This window comes from Scyliorhinus canicula, unplaced genomic scaffold (assembly GCF_902713615.1).
Source record: "Scyliorhinus canicula unplaced genomic scaffold, sScyCan1.1, whole genome shotgun sequence".
Classification (NCBI taxonomy): domain Eukaryota; kingdom Metazoa; phylum Chordata; class Chondrichthyes; order Carcharhiniformes; family Scyliorhinidae; genus Scyliorhinus; species Scyliorhinus canicula.
Window position 1 is genome coordinate 46,569 of NW_024055831.1, and position 19,995 is coordinate 66,563.

The 19,995-nt window shown below is 47.4% G+C and overlaps 1 protein-coding gene across 1 annotated transcript in view; it reads right to left on the reverse strand.

Annotated features, from left to right (window-relative positions):
• The window catches only part of LOC119961173 (NACHT, LRR and PYD domains-containing protein 3-like), a 123,617-nt gene that overhangs the window by 46,209 nt on the left and 57,413 nt on the right, over window positions 1-19,995 (reverse strand). Inside the window, exon 7 of the mRNA XM_038788637.1 lies at window positions 18,198-19,935. Coding sequence (XP_038644565.1) covers window positions 18,198-19,935 — 1,738 coding nt within the window. The remainder of the gene's footprint in view (window positions 1-18,197; window positions 19,936-19,995) is intronic.

The following is a 19,995-nucleotide window of genomic DNA, read 5'->3' on the forward strand; positions in this document are numbered from 1 at the left end:
ATCCAATTTCGTTTTCCAATTAAGGGGCAATTTAGTATGGCCAATCCACCTGCCCTGCACACGCGAGACCCACGAAGACACGGAGAGAATGTGCAAACTCCACACGGAGAGTGACCCAGGGCCAGGATCAAACCTGGGACCTCGCCGCTGTGGGGCAGCAATGCTAACCACTGCGCCACCATGCAGCCCTATCCCATGACAAATCTGTTCTCCCAGTTGATAGAGGAGGAGTGTCTCCCACTTTATTACCTATTAAACAGGCTCTACATTTACTGCACATGTGGTTATTTATATTTTGAGGGAACTTCAAAAGGAATTCCCTGCTGCTGGTGGAGCTTCACATATGGAATAGATCGGAAAATCCTGTTGTACATCATTGACAGTTTTACCATCAACTCCTCATTTTGCGCAAGAACCAGTTGATGGTACGGACCCTGGAATTCCCTCTAGACCAGCACATCAGTGCAAACGGTAAGGCAGAAGCGTTCACAACAATCTTCAGCAGGAGTGCCGAGTGGATGATCTATCCTGAGGTCCCCAGAATCAGAGATGTAAATCTTCATCAAATTTGCTTGACTCAACGTGACATGAAAAAACCGAAGACACTGAATACTGCAGAAACTGTGGACCCTAACAATTTTCTGGCAATAATACTAAAGACTGGATGACATCGGTGCAATGGAGGATAAAGCTGAATCCATCTGGGTGGAAATCAGGAATAGTAAGGCGAAAAAGTCACTGATAGTAGTCTATAGGCCACCAAATAGTAACATTATGGTGGGGCAGGCAATAAACAAAGAAATAACTGATGCATGTAGAAATGGTACAGCAGTTACCATGGGGGATTTTAATCTACATGTCGATTGGTTTAACCAGGTGGGAAGGAGCGATCACAATCTGGTGGAAATTCAAATACAAATGGAGGGTGAGAAGGTAAAATCAAATACTAGTGTTTTGTGCTTAAACAAAGGAGATTACAATGGGATGAGAGAAGAACTAGCTAAGGTAGACTGGGAGCAAAGACTTTATGGTGGAACAGTTGAGGAACAGTGTAGAACCTTCCAAGCGATTTTTCCACAGTGCTCAGCAAAGGTTTATACCAACAAAAAGGACGGTAGAAAGAGGGAAAATCGACCGTGGATATCTAAGGAAATACGGGAGAGTATCAAATTGAAGGAAAAAGCATACAATGTGGCAAAGATTAGTGGGAGACTAGAGGACTGGGAAATCTTTAGGGGGCAACAGAAAGCTACTAAAAAGCTAGAAAGAAGAGTAAAATAGATTATGAGAGTAAACTTGCTCAGAATATAAAAACCGACAGTAAAAGTTTCTACAAATATAGAATACAAAAAAAAGAGTGGCTAAGGTAAATATTGGTCCTTTAGAGGATGAGAAGGAAGTATTAATAATGGGAGATGAGGAAATGGCTGAGGAACTGAACAGATTTTTTGGGTCGGTCTTCACAGTGGAAGACATAAATAACATGCCAGTGACTGATAGTAATGAGGCTATGACAGGTGAGGACCTTGAGATGATTGTTATCACTAAGGAGGTAGTGATGGGCAAGCTAATGGGGCTAAAGGTAGACAAGGCTCCTGGCCCTGATGGAATGCATCCCAGAGTGCTAAAAGAGATGGCTAGGGAAATTGCAAATGCACTAGTGATAATTTACCAAAATTCACTAGACTCTGGGGGGGTCCCGGCGGATTGGAAATTAGCAAACGTGACACCACTGTTCAAAAAAGGAGGAAGGCAGAAAGCGGGTAATTATAGGCCAGTGAGCTTAACTTCGGTACTAGGAAAGATGCTGGAATCTATCATCAAGAAGGAAATAGCGAGGCATCTGGATGGAAATTGTCCCATTGGGCAGACGCAGCATGGGTTCATAAACGGCAGGTCATGCCTAACTAATTTAGTGGAATTTTTTGAGGACATTACCAGTGCAGTAGATAACAGGGAGCCAATGGATGTGGTATATCTGAATTTCCAGAAAGCCTTTGACAAGGTGCCACACAAAAGGTTGCCGCAGAAGATAAAGGTCCATGGCATTAAGGGTAAAGTAGTAGCATGGATAGAGGATTGGTTAATTAATAGAAAGCAAAGAGTGGGGATTTATGGGTGTTTCTCTGGTTGGCAATCAGTAGCTAGTGGTGTCCCTCAGGGATCAGTGTTGGGCCCACAATTGTTCACAATTTACATCGATGATTTGGAGTTGGGGACCAAGGGCAATGTGTCCAAGTTTGCAGACGACACTAAGATGACTGGTAAAGCAAAAAGTGCAGAGGATACCGGAAGTCTACAGAGGGATTTGGATAGGTTAAGTGAATGGGCTAGGGTCTGGCAGATGGAATACAATGTTGACAAACGTGAGGTTATCCATTTTGGTAGGAATAATAGCAAAAGGGATTATTTAAATGATAAAGTATTAAAACATGCTGCTGTGCAGAGAGACCTGGGCGTGCTCGTGCAAAAAGTGGTGAGCCTGAGGAATTCATTATCGCAGGAAGTAGTTGAGGCTATGACACTGAATACATTCAAGAGGCGGCTAGTTATGGCACTTGAGGTGAATGGGATTAAGGGTTATGGGGAGAAATCAGGATTAGGCTATTCAGTTGGATGATCAGCCATGATTGTGATAAATGGCGGAGCAGGCCCGAAGGGCCTCCTCCTGCTCCTACCTTCAATGTTTGTATGTATGTTTCTAACTCATTACACCTTGGTGTAAACATAGACAAAAAGCTTAACTCCAGTGGTGAAGTAAATGTGAATGGCCTTGAGGTCACGGTCGTATTTGACCAAGTATGGCATCAAGGAGCCCGAGCAAAACTGAAGTCATTGTCGGTTGGAGTAATACCTGGCACAAAGAAAGATTGTTGTGGTTGTTAGAAGTTAAACATCTAGTGCTTTTTTTAAAAGAAGGGTCAACACAGTGATCACTGGCTTTGTTTGTGCGGGCAAGACCCCACGAGTAAGGAAGGTAATGGTTGAGTGGAGTCGGAGAGAGGGCGGGCTGGCGCTGCCAAATTTTAGTAACTATTACTGAGCGGCGAATATGTAGAAGTGGATTTCATTTGGAACTTAACTGATAGGGTTAATATAACAGTTCTGAAAAGCTCTGTGAAAGAGATGTCAACAGGTCAAGGGATGAAATAAAGGGAGTGTGTCTGACCAGCATCTGTAAAAGCAAAGATGTCAGAAGGTTATGGGATGGAATATAGGGAGTGTGGCATTGGTACTAATTAATGTTCTGACCGTATCTGTAAAAGCAAAGATGTCAGAAGGTTATGGGATGGAATATAGGGAGTGTGACTTTGGTACTAATTAATGTTCTGACCCGTATCTGTAAAAGCAGAGAGGTCAAAAAGGCAAAGAATGGAATGAATGGGAACCGTTACTTTATTGCAGAGATAACATAATTAAGCTCGTTTGACCAGTTGGAACAAATAAACATTGAAATGTAAGAGGGACTGTCTTTGGAGTGAGTTGACCCATATGGCCATGGGATACAAAAACCTTTGTATTAATATTGATAGTGACTTGTGCTAATGATTATGTCAAAAATAACCTCCCGACCTCGAAGAATAATTCCATATATGTACATGTTCTGGATCCTTGCCAAATCATAGGTGTATCTAGGAATTTAAAGGGACCACCCCTAAGCTGTAAGATGTATAAAGATACCGTCCTTATTCTGGGATTTTGGCACTTCTCGAAGGTGGTTACCCGACTGCTTAGAGATTTGTCCCGGCCGTAAATAAACGAATATTCGTTACTGACGTGTTCGAGTGTTTTACTTCTGGACTGACGATCAGATACGTGAAAGCGCAATTCACATTTGGTGGCCCGTACGGGGATCTCCAGAGGGGTCTGCGCAACTAACCGGCGTAATCGACTGAGCTCGTTCAAAGTAGAGGACGAATTTGGCCCCCAACGTGAGTAAAAATTTCTTTTCCACCTTGGTATTCGCCTACTACTAGTTTGATCGTTGCTCAGCCTTGCCGTTGGTTTGTCGAGAAGCCTCTGCGAGATCCAGGTCAGTCCAGCGAACCCGTTTTAAAGAGGGTAAGTGAGTGAACCCTGTGGTTATCGTCTCTAGGGGCAGCCTGAGGAGCCGCCGTGATTCCAGGCAGCGTTCGCTGGAGTTACGGGTGGGGTTCTCAGGATTGCTAGGGGACGGTTAACGGGCTGTGGGCAGCCTGGGACTGCCGCCGTGATTCCAGGCAGCGTTCGCTGGAGTTACGGGCGGGGTTGCCAGGACTGCTAGGGGACGGTTAATGGGCTGTGGGCTCCGGACGGGACTGCCGCCGTGATTCCAGGCAGCGTTCTCTGGAAGTTACGGGCGGGGTTCTCGGAGCTTATCCCCCGGTATAACCCATACTTTCACCGAAGAATTTTACCTACTTACCCCTTAATGGCAATTGTGTTCGGGGTCCTGCGTTATTAAGGAAGTGAAGTAAGCTAATAACCACTTAAAATCTGGTCTTCTTGAGTTGTATTAGCTGTTTAAACTCGGCTGCTTTCCTTGTCTTTCTCCAGCAGGCTGCGTCTCTCTCCCTCTCTCCCTCTCTCTCTCTCCTGTTGCTGTGACAGAGTGCTGCTGCTTCTGCTCCCTGGGTTTATATTCTCTTTCGAAGAGTTATTAAGTTTTAACGACTGTATTGTATATGGGCTTGTTTCACTTTGATAGTTTAAAAGTATCTTTGATGTAAACATCTTACTACAACTAATTATTCATTTCAGGCATATCGTCTCCTCACAGATTCGATTAAAAAAATTGCTTTCGTTTTAATAGTTAACTTTTATTTCTGTGATTACACATCGTTTAATTTTCCAATTGTCTACCGAATTAGATTTCCACCATGGGTAATACGGTAGACACTTGTAATGACTCGGGCAGTGCGCTCCAAACTCTGTGTGAACAATACCCTGAACATTCTAAGCAACTCCGACAATTGTCGGGGGCCCTCCATAAGAGCCTAGGCGAAGATAAATGGCCTCTGGGGGGACCTAAAGATTTGGGTCCTGTCCTGGAGGCCCAACAAGTAATCTGGAAAACCAATCGCGGTTCCACCGCAAAGAAATTAATTGCCTTGTGGAGGGAATACTGTCAGTCAGTGAAAGATGCCTTTATACTGGCTAGCTGGCAGGCAAATGCCTCAAAATTGGGTATTGGCCTCACCAAAGGGGGAATTGTTAAAACAGTAGAGGTTTTAAAGAGGGAATGTAAAGAATATAAAGAACGTAAGACTGCTATTCCTCCCCCGGCGCCGGTCAGCAATGCGAAGCAAGGTTGGGAGGAAGGGGACGATGGGGATGAGGAACATCTGTTCAATTGCGGGGGACGTCAGAAGCCTCCCCAGTCTCCACCTAACGCGCCCATTCAGAATCCACCACCTTATGCACCACCGCCCCAACCAGCATATCAACCCCCGGCCATGAGTACAAGGTCGAGAACAAGGGGAAAAGGGAGACCATTCATGCAATTAGTCCAGTTAAAGGAGCAATTGGAAAAACAATTAGATAGTCTTTTCCAAGACCAGGATGAGGACGAGGAGGTACCTCCTCCTCCTCCACCAGCCCTCGACCATCCCTCACCCCCACCACGACAGATGCCAATGCGCCAGGTGCCAAATCCTGCCTATGACCCTAATGCAAACGCGGGCAACCCTAATGCTGAACGTACCATGAATATTTATTTTCCGTGGAAACCCAATGAGATCATGTCCCTACTGGCTGGAATACCTGATAGGAAAGTGTCCCCTAGTGCCTTTGTTGACCAACTCCAATGCACAATTCGTGTATATGAGGCCGAAGCACGAGACTTATGGGCCTTGGTCCAGCGGGTCTTGCGCCCAGAGGAACACGTTCGCTTCTGCAATGTCTTACAGCAGCAGAATCCTACTATTACCCTCCCTGTGTCTTTAGCGTCCCTTAACGTGCTCCACCAGGCGGACCAGCTACGCCAAGATGCTATTTTTGCTGCCTTAGACACTACTCTTCAAAAGCCTGTAGATATTACTAGAATACTTGAGACCAAACCCCGCAAGGATGAGGAAGCCGACTCCTTTTTAGAGCGTTTTAATGAGGCCTACCGTAATCAAGCCGGAGACGCTAATTACCGTGCTGGCAACAACAGCCCACAGTATTGTGCCATGCTCTTGAGCTGCCTGCCCATCTCCTTATCAGATGCAATTAAGACTAACAATATGGATTGGTCCGATAATAGTCCCACCCAAATGGCACGAGCTGTGAGGTACTACTGGAAAAACAGCTCACCTGAGGGTCCGTCTAAAGTAACCCCTAAAATTAAGACTGAGTATGTCCTTAGAAAAGACGCCCAGGAGGTTCCAACACCCTCCCGGGAGCCTGATAACACGGGCTGCCAGGTGGCACCTCAGTGCCGCGCCCCTGCTTGGGTGACCCCACAGGGTGGAGCATATACCCCCCATCCAAACGGGCCCCAAGCACCGCTCTATGGGCCTCCGTATGCCCCCCCGGGAGCAGCGGCGGCCTACGCGCTACCCCCCTTTTATCCCTATGCCACACCCTACCAGTACCCCCCCCTTCCCCCATCTCCCTATTATTCACCAGCGCCGACCCAGGTAGCACCTACCCCCGCACAACCACCACAACAGGCAAGGCTCTGTTATAGTTGTGGTCAGCCAGGGCATTATGCTCGTAACTGTCCCACGCACCCTAACCACGGCGGAGGGGGTCGTAGAGGGGGAGGACGGGGCAGGGGAGCGCCCGCAGTGGCTGCTCCAGTCACTACTCCGTTCACTCAGAATAACCCCTTCCAACAAAACTGACAGTCGATGTTGCCTTCTCGTTTAACCTCCCCTGATTCTGAACCTGTCCTTTCTTTAACCATTTACGGTCACTCTTACCCGTTTCTCATAGACACGGGCGCTACCATGTCTTCTGTACAGGCTCACCTCAACCTTCCCCTCTCATCAGAGACCCAGCAACTATCTGGTTTCCAGGGACAGGTAGCTAGTTACCCCATTTCTTTCCCTGTGCCCGTTTCCTACCAGGGCTACACCCTCCAGCACCAATTTATTGTTACAACCGGACTAGATTGTAATCTACTGGCCCGAGACCTTCTCTGTGCCTTTGGAATACATCTTGAATGTGGGGATAACGGGATCACTGCCCATTCACCCAGCATACCACGCCAGTTGCTCACCCATGTGCACCCGCAATGGTGGGCACTTCATTTGATGCCTGAGCGGTTGTTCCATGTCACGCTGGCTTACGACTCGACCGGAGCCGATGAAGGCCTGGTCGATTCTTACAGCCCTCATCTTGAACAAGAATTCTCAGTCACCCTTTTTGCTTCTGTGAGCGGGCCCCAAGGGACTGCGGATGCGGCGCAAGTGCCTACCTGGCTATGGCGCCAAGACGGGTACACCGCCCCGCATGTCACCCGCCATGTCCACTACCCCCACCATGCCAAGGATCTAGGGCCTATGGTCCGACAGGCGTTGGACCAGTCTGACCCCTCTCTTCTGGAACCCCAACTTCTCCCTGGCGGTCTCACCATTACATACATGTCACCACCAGCTACATCCCAGTCCATTCTTTTACACCATCGCGCCCGGACCGCTGCGACTGTTTCTCCCCACGTATGGGCTGCGGATAAGTTTGATGTTGGTCTCGTCCCTACCCAGCCTATTACTATTCCTCTCCTCCCCGATGTTCAGCTCCCTTCGATCCGCCAATATCCCATTAAGGCACAAGCTCGCCACTCCATCGATGCACTCATAGCTAAACTTCTCGACCAGGGCATCCTAGTTCCTTGTCAGTCTCCGTGCAATACCCCCATCCTAGCGGTGCCCAAACCTGGGAAACCAGATCAGTACCGCCTCGTACAGGACTTACGTGCTATCAATTCTATTGTTCAACCTCTCCACGCCCTTGTTCCTAACCCTGCTCATATTCTCGCCCAGGTCCCTGCAGATGCACTATTTTTTTCCCTTGTAGACCTCCAGCATGCCTTTTTCGCTCTGCCACTCGATCCATCATGCCAGTATCTCTTTGCATTCACTTATAATGGCCAACAATATACTTGGACACGGTTGCCTCAAGGTTTTATTCACTCTCCCACTCTTTTCTCCCGCTGTCTCCAACGCCAACTACAATCCCTCTCCTTCTCCCAGGGCTCCACTCTTGTTCAGTACGTCGACGATCTCTTGATCGCTAACCCGACTGAGGAGGGATGTCGGGCCAATACTCAACTTTTACTCAATTTTCTGGCTTCCCTTGGTTACATTGTCTCTCCCTTGAAGGTTACGATTGCTCAGCCTACTGTTAAGTTCCTAGGTGTTAGGATATCTGCCACCTCTCGTTCCTTAGATCCAGACCGGATCCGCCCTATCTGCGATTTCCCACCCCCAACGACGGCCAAGCAGCTCAGTCAGTGGCTCGGCATGGTCAATTATTGCCGTCAGTGGATCCCGAATATTACTCTGGATTCCCGCCTCCTTACCCCCTACACCAATGAACCCGGTACTTTTCCTTGTCCCCGGAAGCCGCACTGGCCTTTAACCGCCTCAAGGAGGCACTCCTCCAGGCCCCTGCCCTTGGTCGACCCTTATTTGATCGCCCTTTTCAGCTCTATTGCACAGTCCTTGCCGACTGCGCCACAGCTGTCCTGACCCAACGCCACGGCGACCGCTGTCGCCCGGTTGCATATTACTCCTCTAAACTCGATCCGGTGGCCCTTGGCTATCCTATCTGTACCCAAACTCTTGCAGCTATCTACAACAGCCTGCAATCGGCTGCTAATATTACCCTCCAACAAGATATCACTGTCTATAGTTCCCATTCTGTTACGGCCCTTTTGGGACAGCTACAGATTCAGCATCTCACGATGGCTCGTCAGAACAAATATGAGATTGCTCTCCTTAATAACCCGAAGGTCCAGTTTGCCCACTGCACCACTATCAACCCTGCTAACTTTTTGACGCATCCTCCCACAGACATGCTCGACCCAACTCATGACTGTCTGCAACTGTTGCAGGAAGTCTCCTCGGTTCGAGACGACCTCTCCGATATACCCCTCCCAAGTGCAGATTGTTCCTTTTTCACCGATGGAAGTTCTTCCGTCGGCGAAAGGGGGGATAGACAATCTGGCTATGCAATCATCGATCAAGACGGTGACGTAGTAGAAGCAGCAGCATTTGAAGTTCCCTTTTCTGCCCAACAGGCAGAATTGTTTGCGTTAATACGAGCATGCATATTGGCACAGGGGAGGAAGGTTAATATTTATACAGATTCCCGATACGCCTTCGGGGTAGTACATGATTTCGGGCAATTATGGAAAAACAGAGGATTTCTAACCTCCGCTGGTACACCCATCTCACACCAGCAGTTAGTAACCCAGTTATTGCAGGCCCTTATGCTCCCAGACAAGATAGCGGTGATAAAATGCGCAGCGCATACAAAAGGCACAGGACTGGTGGAAACGGGCAACAGGAGAGCGGACGAGAAGGCAAAAGAAATTTCTAAATCTGGCAAACTAATGGTGCCTAGAATGATGAGGCAGACTAAAACCCCCTCGGGAAAGTCCCCCTCTGAAAAACCTATGCCAACCATTGCTGACATAATCCAAATGCAGGAGGACGCTCCTGCAACTGCTGTAAATATGTGGAAAAACTTAGGATGTATATATGATATCGAAAATAAGCTGTGGGTCACCCCGGTAGGACAAACATGTATGACCGATGCATTAGCAGCCTGGGTGACCGAATGTGTACACTTTGCAACTCACTGTGGAGCTCGTGCCACAGGGGACATATTGTTAAAAAGCTGGTGGCACCCACGACTGCAAGAAATGGCCCAACAAATTAGCAGTCGGTGCCTAATCTGTCAACAGCACAACCCCGGTAAGGCCGTCCCCTGTGATCCTGGCACAACCCCCTTACCTGAGGGTCCACTTGAGACCCTGCAAATGGATTACATTGAGTTGGAAAGATGTCAATGCTATAAATATGTGTTAGTCATTGTGGACACTTTTAGCAAATGGATCGAGGCCTACCCGACTACGGATAACAAGGCCTCGACAGTAGTTAAGGTGTTAATGCGAGAAATTGTTCCGCGATTTGGAATTCCAGCCCGGCTGAGCTCTGACAATGGTCCCCACTTCATAGGTCAAATCAATAAGGAATTCTGTGCTCTGCTAGGAATAAAGCAACAGTTTCATTGTGCCTACAGACCACAAGCCGCTGGAGTGGTGGAAAGGGCTAATCAGACTCTAAAGACTAAACTCGCTAAACTACAAGCAGACACTGGGGCCACTTGGCTCAAACTCCTGCCTTTAGCACTCTTCCAGCTACGTGCCACTCCCGCAGGAAAAACTCGCCTAAGCCCAGCAGAAATACTATATGGCAGACCCTTTCGAACGCCTTGGGACAGCAGTGTTCCACGGAATGTTCAATTCCATTACATGACTACCGAGATGGCTAATTATATATTAACACTAACTAGAATTTTGAAAGGATTACACTCCCGAGTTCGTGCCACCCAGGAAGAAGTCCCCTCCATTACTCATGACGTCTCCATCAACCCTGGGGATTATGTCCTAATTCGAAATTGGACACGTAAGGGTTTGGAACCTCGATGGGAGGGTCCCCTACAGGTTCTACTCACTACCCCCACTGCAGTAAAAGTGGAGGGCCGGAACGCATGGGTACATATGCACCATTGTAAGTTAATTAAGTATCCATGATGTTCTAAACTTTTCCTTTAAGTCCTAGGAACACGAGTACCAGGATGAAGTCCCTCTTCACCGTCACAATACTCGCCACCCTGCTCTCTCTCGCTGCATCCGGAAGAAGGAGATGCCCGTATGGAAGCCGACGTCCACCCCTGTGCCGAGAAGGAACCCCACGATGTGGAACAACGACAGGTCCCCGATGGATCACCACCCCTATCAACACCTGCCCGACCACCGTTCATCCCGACGACCAGAAGCCCCGATTCCTGACTACGTACATGGTTCTGATCTACGATCGCCGCACATGCCGGTGGAACCACCGGTGCATTGATAAGGACAGGGTACAAATTTTACCATCAAGGACTACTCACCCCTACTCGCCTTCCAGAAGGAAGCGGGCAACGCACCATGTAACGGCAAATTCTTTTCTGTTTATGTCCTATGTCTATGCTAAGAAAGTGGGTGTCTCCTCTTGCTGGGTATGTACACAGGTCCCGACCCATGCCCATGGAGGCGTTCCCTTGATATCTGTTCCTTTCTCGATCGAACAGACGGCTGAATGGGTTATATTCCAGAACAGGACAGTAACTACCTTTGCGGGATTTCTTTGGTTGGCGACAGCCATCTTACTCAGCAGATCGCACACCCCCGTTCTTCAATATCCAGAACCCCCAGACCGGAACGGTCTGCTTACTCCGGGAAGTACGAACTCCTGGAACATATGTGTTAGGAACCAGTTCATGTAAGTACACTTTTGGTCTTACTGACTGGAAAGGCCACGCCATCATCAATAACATTATCAACCACACAGGGGGCCCTGATTGGACCCAAATATGGACCTCCTCGATGGTAACTAGCCTCACCTCCTATAATGGCACCTACTTCATTTGTGGCCATAAGGCTTACCCCTGGCTCCCCACTGACTGGGCAGGGTCGTGCTACTTGGGTTTCGTTGTTCCGGGTACTACACACTATGCCCAGCTCGAACATCATCCCCACTTTCGAGCCCAGAGGTCAGTACCACCGTGGGAGGTGGTGACTTCCCTCTTATGGCCCCAAATAGGCGCCATCTGGTCCCTCAAGAAGTACGCGCTCCTCCGCGACCTATTGGAACAGGTTGCAAATGACACCGCGGAGGGATTTAGTGAACTCAGTGCAGAGTTGGTAGCCGTACGAACGGTAGCCCTACAGAATCGCATGGCCCTGGATTATTTACTAGCCAAAGAAGGGGGGACCTGTGCTATCATAGGGACCGAATGTTGCACTTACATTCCAGACAGTTCAGAGAATATCATGCGTCTGGTAACCCATATCAGAGATGGAGTACAGCGCTTGCGACTCGCCGGTCAGGCTGACTGGTGGAGCTGGATGTGGTCCAATTCTTGGGCCACTTACCTATTCCATGGGCTCATTATCTTCGTTACCATCTGTTTGTTGCTCTGTATCATAGCTACTGGTGTGAAATGCCTATGCAACCGTTTGGGTGCCACTGCATTACCACAGATGCTTCAGAGATCCGCCCTAGACGAAAAAGAAACACTGGTTCCACCTACCCCTGACCTATATGAGGAAGTGGCATCCTGCCGGAGCCTAGTAGAGGAGGAGTACCTCCGCCTCGCTCTCATTTCCATCTAAAGTATCCTGAGTGTTATGTGATCAAGGAATGATCAAAGGGGGGAATGTAGAAGTGGATTTCATTTGGAACTTAACTGATAGGGTTAATATAACAGTTCTGAAAAGCTCTGTGAAAGAGATGTCAACAGGTCAAGGGATGAAATAAAGGGAGTGTGTCTGACCGGCATCTGTAAAAGCAAAGATGTCAGAAGGTTATGGGATGGAATATAGGGAGTGTGGCATTGGTACTAATTAATGTTCTGACCCGTATCTGTAAAAGCAAAGATGTCAGAAGGTTATGGGATGGAATATAGGGAGTGTGACTTTGGTACTAATTAATGTTCTGACCCGTATCTGTAAAAGCAGAGAGGTCAAAAAGGCAAAGAATGGAATGAATGGGAACCGTTACTTTATTGCAGAGATAACATAATTAAGCTCGTTTGACCAGTTGGAACAAATAAACATTGAAATGTAAGAGGGACTGTCTTTGGAGTGAGTTGACCCATATGGCCATGGGATACAAAAACCTTTGTATTAATATTGATAGTGACTTGTGCTAATGATTATGTCAAAAATAACCTCCCGACCTCGAAGAATAATTCCATATATGTACATGTTCTGGATCCTTGCCAAATCATAGGTGTATCTAGGAATTTAAAGGGACCACCCCTAACCTGTAAGATGTATAAAGATACCGTCCTTATTCTGGGATTTTGGCACTTCTCGAAGGTGGTTACCCGACTGCTTAGAGATTTGTCCCGGCCGTAAATAAACGAATATTCGTTACTGACGTGTTCGAGTGTTTTACTTCTGGACTGACGATCAGATACGTGAAAGCGCAATTCACATATAGCCATGATCGGGAAGTGGGTGGTAGCGGGAGGTAGCGGGAGGGTGGCATGGAAGCGGCTTCATGTAAGGGCACCAGTCTGGGGGTGTTGGTAACTGCGCCTCTGCCGGCACAGTACTCCACCAGCCCCGTGGTGGTGGCGGCCCTGAGTGTCTGGGGGCAATGGAGGAGACATGTGGGAGCAGAGGGAGCATCGGTCTGGTGCCCAATCTGTAATAATCACCGGTTTGCCCCGGAAGTATGGATGATGTGTTCCGGATATGGAAGAGAGCATGGATTGAGAGGATGGGGGATATGTTTAAAGAGGGGAGCTTTCCGAGTATGAGGATGCTGGAGGAGCAGTTTGGGTTGGCGAGGGGAAACAAAATCAGGCACCTGCAGGTGCGTGACTTCCGATGTAAGCGTCTCTACCTTCCCGCTCCTCCCACCAATGGGGATTAATGACCGGGTCATTTCCAGAGGGTGGATGGGAAAGGGGAGCGTCTGACATTTATAAGGAACTTATGGGATCAGAGGAGATGCAGACCAAGGGGCTGAAGCTCAAGTGGGAGGAGGAGCTGGGAGGAGAGATAGAGGATGGTCTGTGGGCGGACGAATTGAGTAGAGTCAACTCAACATGTGCCAGGCTCAGCCTGATACAATTCAAGGTCGTTCATCGGACTCACATGTGGCCCGGACGAGCAGATTCTTTGGGATGGAAGACAAGTGTGCAAAGTGTGCGGGAGGACCAGCGAACCATGTCCACGTGTTCTGGGCATGTCCGAAGCTTAGGGGATTTTGGCAGGGGTTTGCAGATCTCATGTCCATGGTGTTAAAAACAAGGGTGACACCGAGTCCAGAGGTGGCGATTTTCGGGGTGTTGGAAGATCCGGGATTCCAGGAGGAGAAAGAGGCAGACGTTCCGGCCTTTGCTTCCCTGGAAGCCCGGAGACGGATATTATTAGCTTGGAGAGACTCAAAGCCCCCGAAGGTAGAGACCTGGCAAACTGACATGGCTAGCTTTCTCTGGTTGGAGAAAATCAAGTTCGCCTAGAGAGGGTCAATGTTAGGGTTCGCCCGGAGGTGGCAAACATTTGTCGAATTCTTTGCGGAATGTTAATCGTCGGGAGAAGGTGATTGTGCAATGTTCAGCACCATTTCTTACTCCTCAGATAGTGAAGCAGTCCATGTCCTTATGCAACAGGACATGGGACAATATTCACAGTTGGGCTGACAAGTGATAGACAATGGTCAACTTTATTAAGAATTAGCACCCGAGTCTCCAAATCAACTACTTCGCTCTCCACCTTGCTAAAAATATTCTAGCACGTCATGATCTCTCATCCCCAAGAGGTCTTGCGCAGCCAGATTGGCAATGATTCCATTCTCATTACACAGTACCCAGTCTAAGATGACCTGCTCTCTAGTTGGTTCCTCCACATATTGGTCAAGAATACCATCCCATATACACTCCATGAATTCCTCCTGTGGCATTGTGGCTAATTTGATTTGCCCAATCTATATGTAGATTAAAATCATCCATGATCAACGATATTCTCTTATTATGCGCATCTCTAATTTATTGTTTCATGCCATTCCCAACATCATCACTGCAGTTTGGAGGTCTATATATAGAACATAGAACAGTACAGCACAAAACAGGCCCTTCAGCCCTCGATGTTGTGCCGAGCATTGTCCGAACCCAAGATCAAGCTATCCCACTCCCTGTCATTCTGGTGTGCTCCATGTGCCTATCCAATAACCGCTTGAAAGTTCCTAAAGTGTCCAACTCCACTATCACAGCAGGCAGTCCATTCCACACCCTAACTACTCTCTGAGAAAAGAACCTACGTTGGACATCCCTCCTATATCTCCCACCCTGAACCTTATAGTTATGCCCCCTTATAACAGCTACATCCACCCAAGGAAATAGTCTCTGAAAGTCCACTCTATCTATCCCCCTCATCATCTTATAAACCTCTAATAAGTCGCCGCTCATCCTCCTCCGTTCCAAAGAGAAAAGCCGTAGCTCACTCAACCTTTCCTCATAAGACCTATCCTGCAAACCAGACAGCATCCTGGTAAATCTCCTTTGCACCCTTTCCAATGCTTCCACATCCTTCCTATAGTGAGGTGTCCAGACTGCACACAATACTCCAAATGTGGTCTCACCAGGGTCATGTATAGTTGCATATATGACACCCACTAATGTTTTTCGCCCCATGGTATTTCTCAACTCTACCCATACAGTCTCCACATTGTCAGAGCTAATAACCTTTCTCACACGCCACCACCTTTCTTTTATGTCTGTCCTTCCTATATACTGAATAACCTGGGACATTCAGTTCCCATCCCTGGTACTCATTTAATAATCGCTTATTGTCACAAGTAGGCTTCAATGAAGTTACGGTGAAAAGCCCCTAGTCGACACATTCCGGCGCCTGCTCGGGGAGGCCAGTAAGGGAATTGAACCCACGCTCTTGATTTGTTCTGCATTACAAGCCAGCTGTTTAGACCACTGTGCTGAACCAGACCCTATATCTACGTGTGTCTATCTGCGCGATTATTCAATCCACTTTATTGCATCTGCTCCGTGCATTAAGGCATTTAGGTTTATCTTTTTCACATTGTTTGTCTTGCTCCCAATATTTTTCTCTTTTGCCCGATTTGAATTTTGCCCTTGGTTTCTTCGCCCATCACTTTTCTTATTCCCTTTCCTACCTTTCCTTTTTGTCCTTGCACCCTCTTTCTCAGACTCCTTACATAGGTTCCCCTCCCCCTCCCAGCATATTAGTTTAAGTCCTCCCCAACAGCACTAACAAACAACCCTCCAAGGACATTTGTGTCCAGGTGTAGACCGTCCGATTTGTAATGGTCCCACCTCTCCCAGAACCGGTTCCAATGTCCCAAAAATTTGAATCCCTCCCTCCTGCACCATCTCTAAAGCCACCCGTTCATCCTGTCTAACCTGTCATTCCTACTCTGACTAGCACGTGGCACTGGTAGCAATACCGAGATTACTACCTTTGAGGTCCTACTTTTTAGTTTAGCTCCTAACTCTCTAAACTCAGCATGTAGAAGGTCATCCTGCTTTTTTACCTATATCTTTGGTGCCTGTAAGCACCATAACAGCCGGCTGTTCACCCTCCCACTTTAGAATGTCCTGCAGCCACTGAGACATTCTTGACCCTTACACCCGGGAGGCAACATACCTTCCTGGAGTCACGTTTGCGTCCGCAGAAATGCCTGTCTACTCCCCTTACAATCAAATCCCCTATCACCATAGCACTACCACTCTTTCCCCTGCCCTCCTGCACAGCAGAGCCAGCCACGGTGCCATGAACCTGGCTACTGCTGCCTTCCCCTGATGAGCCATCGCCCCCAACAGTATCCAAAATGTTATATCTGTTTTGGAGATGACCGTAGGGGACGCCTGCACTGACTTCCTACTCTTCCTCTGCCTATTGGTCACCAATTTCCTATCTCCCTCAGTACGCGGTGAAACCAACTCACTAAGTGTGCTATCCATGACTTCCTCAGCATCATGGATGCTTCAAATTGAGTCCATCCGCAGATCCAGAGCCGTCAAGCTGTCTAACAATGGGGTCAGCTGGAGCCCCATTAATGATTTGGATAAAGGAATTGCATGCAATAACTCAAAATTTGCAGACAACACTAAGCTGGTTGGCAGTGTGTGCTGTGAGGAGGATGCAAAGAGGCTCTAGGGTGACTTGGATAGGCTGGCTGAGTGGGCAAATACTTGGCAACAGCAATATAATGTGGGTAAACGAGAGGTTATCCCCATTGGTGGCAAAAACAGGAAGGCAGATTATGTGAATGGTGGAAGTTTAGGAAAAGGGGAAGTGCAACAAGATCTGGGTGTCATGGTGGAACAGTCACTGAAGGTTGGCATGCAGGTGCAGCAGACGGTGAGGAAATCTAACGGCGTGCTGGTTTTCATAGTGACAGGATTTGAGTACAGGAGTAGAGATGTCTTGCTGCAGTTGTACAGGACCCTGTTGAGGCCACATCTTGAGTATTGTGTGCAGTTTTGGTCTCCTAATTTGAGGAAGAACATTCTTGCTATTGAGGGTGTCCAGCGAAGGTTCACCAGTCTAATTCCTAAGATGGCAGGTCTGACATATGAAGGAAGGCTGGATTAACTAGGCTTGGACTCACTGGGGTTTAGAAGAATGAGAGGGGATCTCATAGAAACATAAAATCCTGATGGGACTGAACAGGCTGGATGTGGGAAGAATGTTCCCTATGTTGGGGACGTCCAAAACTAGGGGTCATAGCCTAAGAAAAATGGGTAAGCCTTTCAGGACTGAGATGAGGAAGGACATCTCTTAGAGAGTTGTGAACTTGTGGAATCCTCTACCACAGAAAGCTGTTGGGGCCAGTTTGATGGATATATTCAAGAGAGAACTGGACGTGGCCCTTGTGGCTAAAGGGATTAAGGGGTATGGAGAGAAAGCTGGAGTGGAATACTGAATTTGCATGATCAGCCATGATCATCTTGAATGGTGGTGCAGACTCGATGGACGGAATTTCCTATTCCTGCACCTGTTTTCTATGCTTCTATGTTTTTCTTTTTAAAAAATTGGTTAATATGCTAAAATATCTATATTCTGTTCTTATAAATAAATATCAGTTCTTTTTATCTTAATTACATGAAAAAACTAAAATCTCCATTAAGCAAACCAATGACTTGTCAGGAAAGACATTGAGCGAGATTCTCCGTCCCGCTGCACCCATTTTCAGCAGTCGGCCAATGGGGTTTCCCATTGTAGGCACCCCACGCCGCCAGGAAATCCGCGGGCGTGAGTGCACTGCCGGCGAAACGGAGGATCCTGCCGATGGAGAATCTAGCCCATGATTCTTATTTTCCACCTTGGAATTTTACACTTTTCTTATCTTGTGATTTATTTCTGACTGTACCTCTCTTTGATTGAACTGGGAGGTGCTTTTCCTTTCTAACATTGTAAATGGTTTCTCAAGAATGAAAATATCAGCTATTGGACCAAATAAAGTTACCTCAACACTTGGCATTTATGCAGATGAGGTCCCAGCCGCTGGAGTCCTTCACATTGAAGGTTGCAGAATGAAAGATCGAGGTGTTTTATTTTATCACAGAATCCAATGGCATGTGACAGAACCGCACAGTCAATCGGGGTCAGTCGCAATCCACTAAATTTAAGTATTTCCACAGATCCCACTGTGGCCTGAGCCAGTGCTGTATTTTGAGACTCAAACAGGTAGTGGAATGTGTTCAGGAGATTCCTTTTACCCGATTCACTCTCTGTATTTCCAATCTGTCCTTCAACCTTCTCCTTCACCCAGTCAATCACTTGACAGGTTGTTTGATGAAGAAATTGACCCAGAAACCGCTCCAGGGGCCGAGCTGCCTGTGGGGAGGAGAGACCAGCAGCAAAACGGAGAAATATCTCAAATCGCCCATCTTCCTCGCTGTGGGCTTCACGGAGGAGTTTCCCGATATCCTCGGAATCTGGAGTCAGGAATTGTGCAAGCGCAGCTACAAACTCTTGGATGGTGAGGTGTGGGAATGTGTAAACCACACTCTGGACAGAAACATCTCTCTCCAAAAGTTCCATCAGGAACCCAGACAGGAACTGGGAAGGTTGCAGATTGGACTTGATCAAATCTCCATTTCGAAACACAATCTTCTTCTCGGAGACTCCTGTGAAGGCCATCTCACCAAGCTTCAGTAACACATCACGGGGGCTTTCAATCTCTCGGCTGTGGTTTTCCAGAATGTTGTAAATATAGTAGGAATATAGTTGGGTGATGGTCTTGGGAACTTGCTGCTGTTTCCTGTCTCTTTGTGTAAAGAAGGGACCCAGTGACAGACCGAGGATCCAGCAATAGGAAGGGTTGTAGCACATGGTGTACAGGATCTCGTTCTCCTCCACATGTTTGAAAACAGCTGCTGCCACCGTCTGATCATCAAAAAACTTATTGAAATATTCCTTCCGTTCATCACCAACAAATCCCAGGATTTCAGCCCAGACACTGATCTCAGCCTTTTCCAATAAATGTAATGCAGTGGGGCGGCTGGTCACTAGCACTGAACATCCTGGGAGCAGCTTGTGCTGTATTAAACTGTACACAATGTCAGACACTTCACACCAGCATTCGGGATCCGTGCACATGGACTGAGGTTCTGTATTTCTCCGATTGTCAGCAAAATCAATCCTGTCCTTGAATTCATCCAAACCATCGAATATAAACAGCAATCCCTCTGGGTTCTTCCAGAGCTCTCCCAGAACATTCCCAAAGTAAGGATAGAAAAACAGTATCAGATTCCTCAGGTTTATTCTACAGTTAATTGTGTTCAAATCTCGGAATTTAAAACTGAAAACAAATTGAAAGTGTGGGTATATTTTCCCAGTGGCCCAGTCATAAACAATCTTTTGTACTAATGTTGTTTTTCCAATTCCCGGGACTCCACTCAGTACTGCTGAACTCCCAGGTTTCAATCTTCTTGGGGAAAAGCTGCTATGAAACAGTTGATCAGTTCGGATTTTTTCCAGTTCTCTCCGCAGATGTTTCACTCTCCACTCTTCATGGTCTCGGCCTCTTGCCAGCAGTTCATGTTCTACAAGTGTCCGATCTCGAACAGTAGAAATGATGGTTAGCTCAGCGTATCGATCAACCAGCTGGAAAATCTTAACCTTCTCCTTTATTAGGATAGTGTTGACTGTCAGTGTTTCAGTTTGTACCCGGAGTGTCTCCTTGTGTTTCACCTGAACATCTTCAATCAGAACAGACAGAAAATATTAGTATTAAAATACCATTTTGCTGAATGGACATA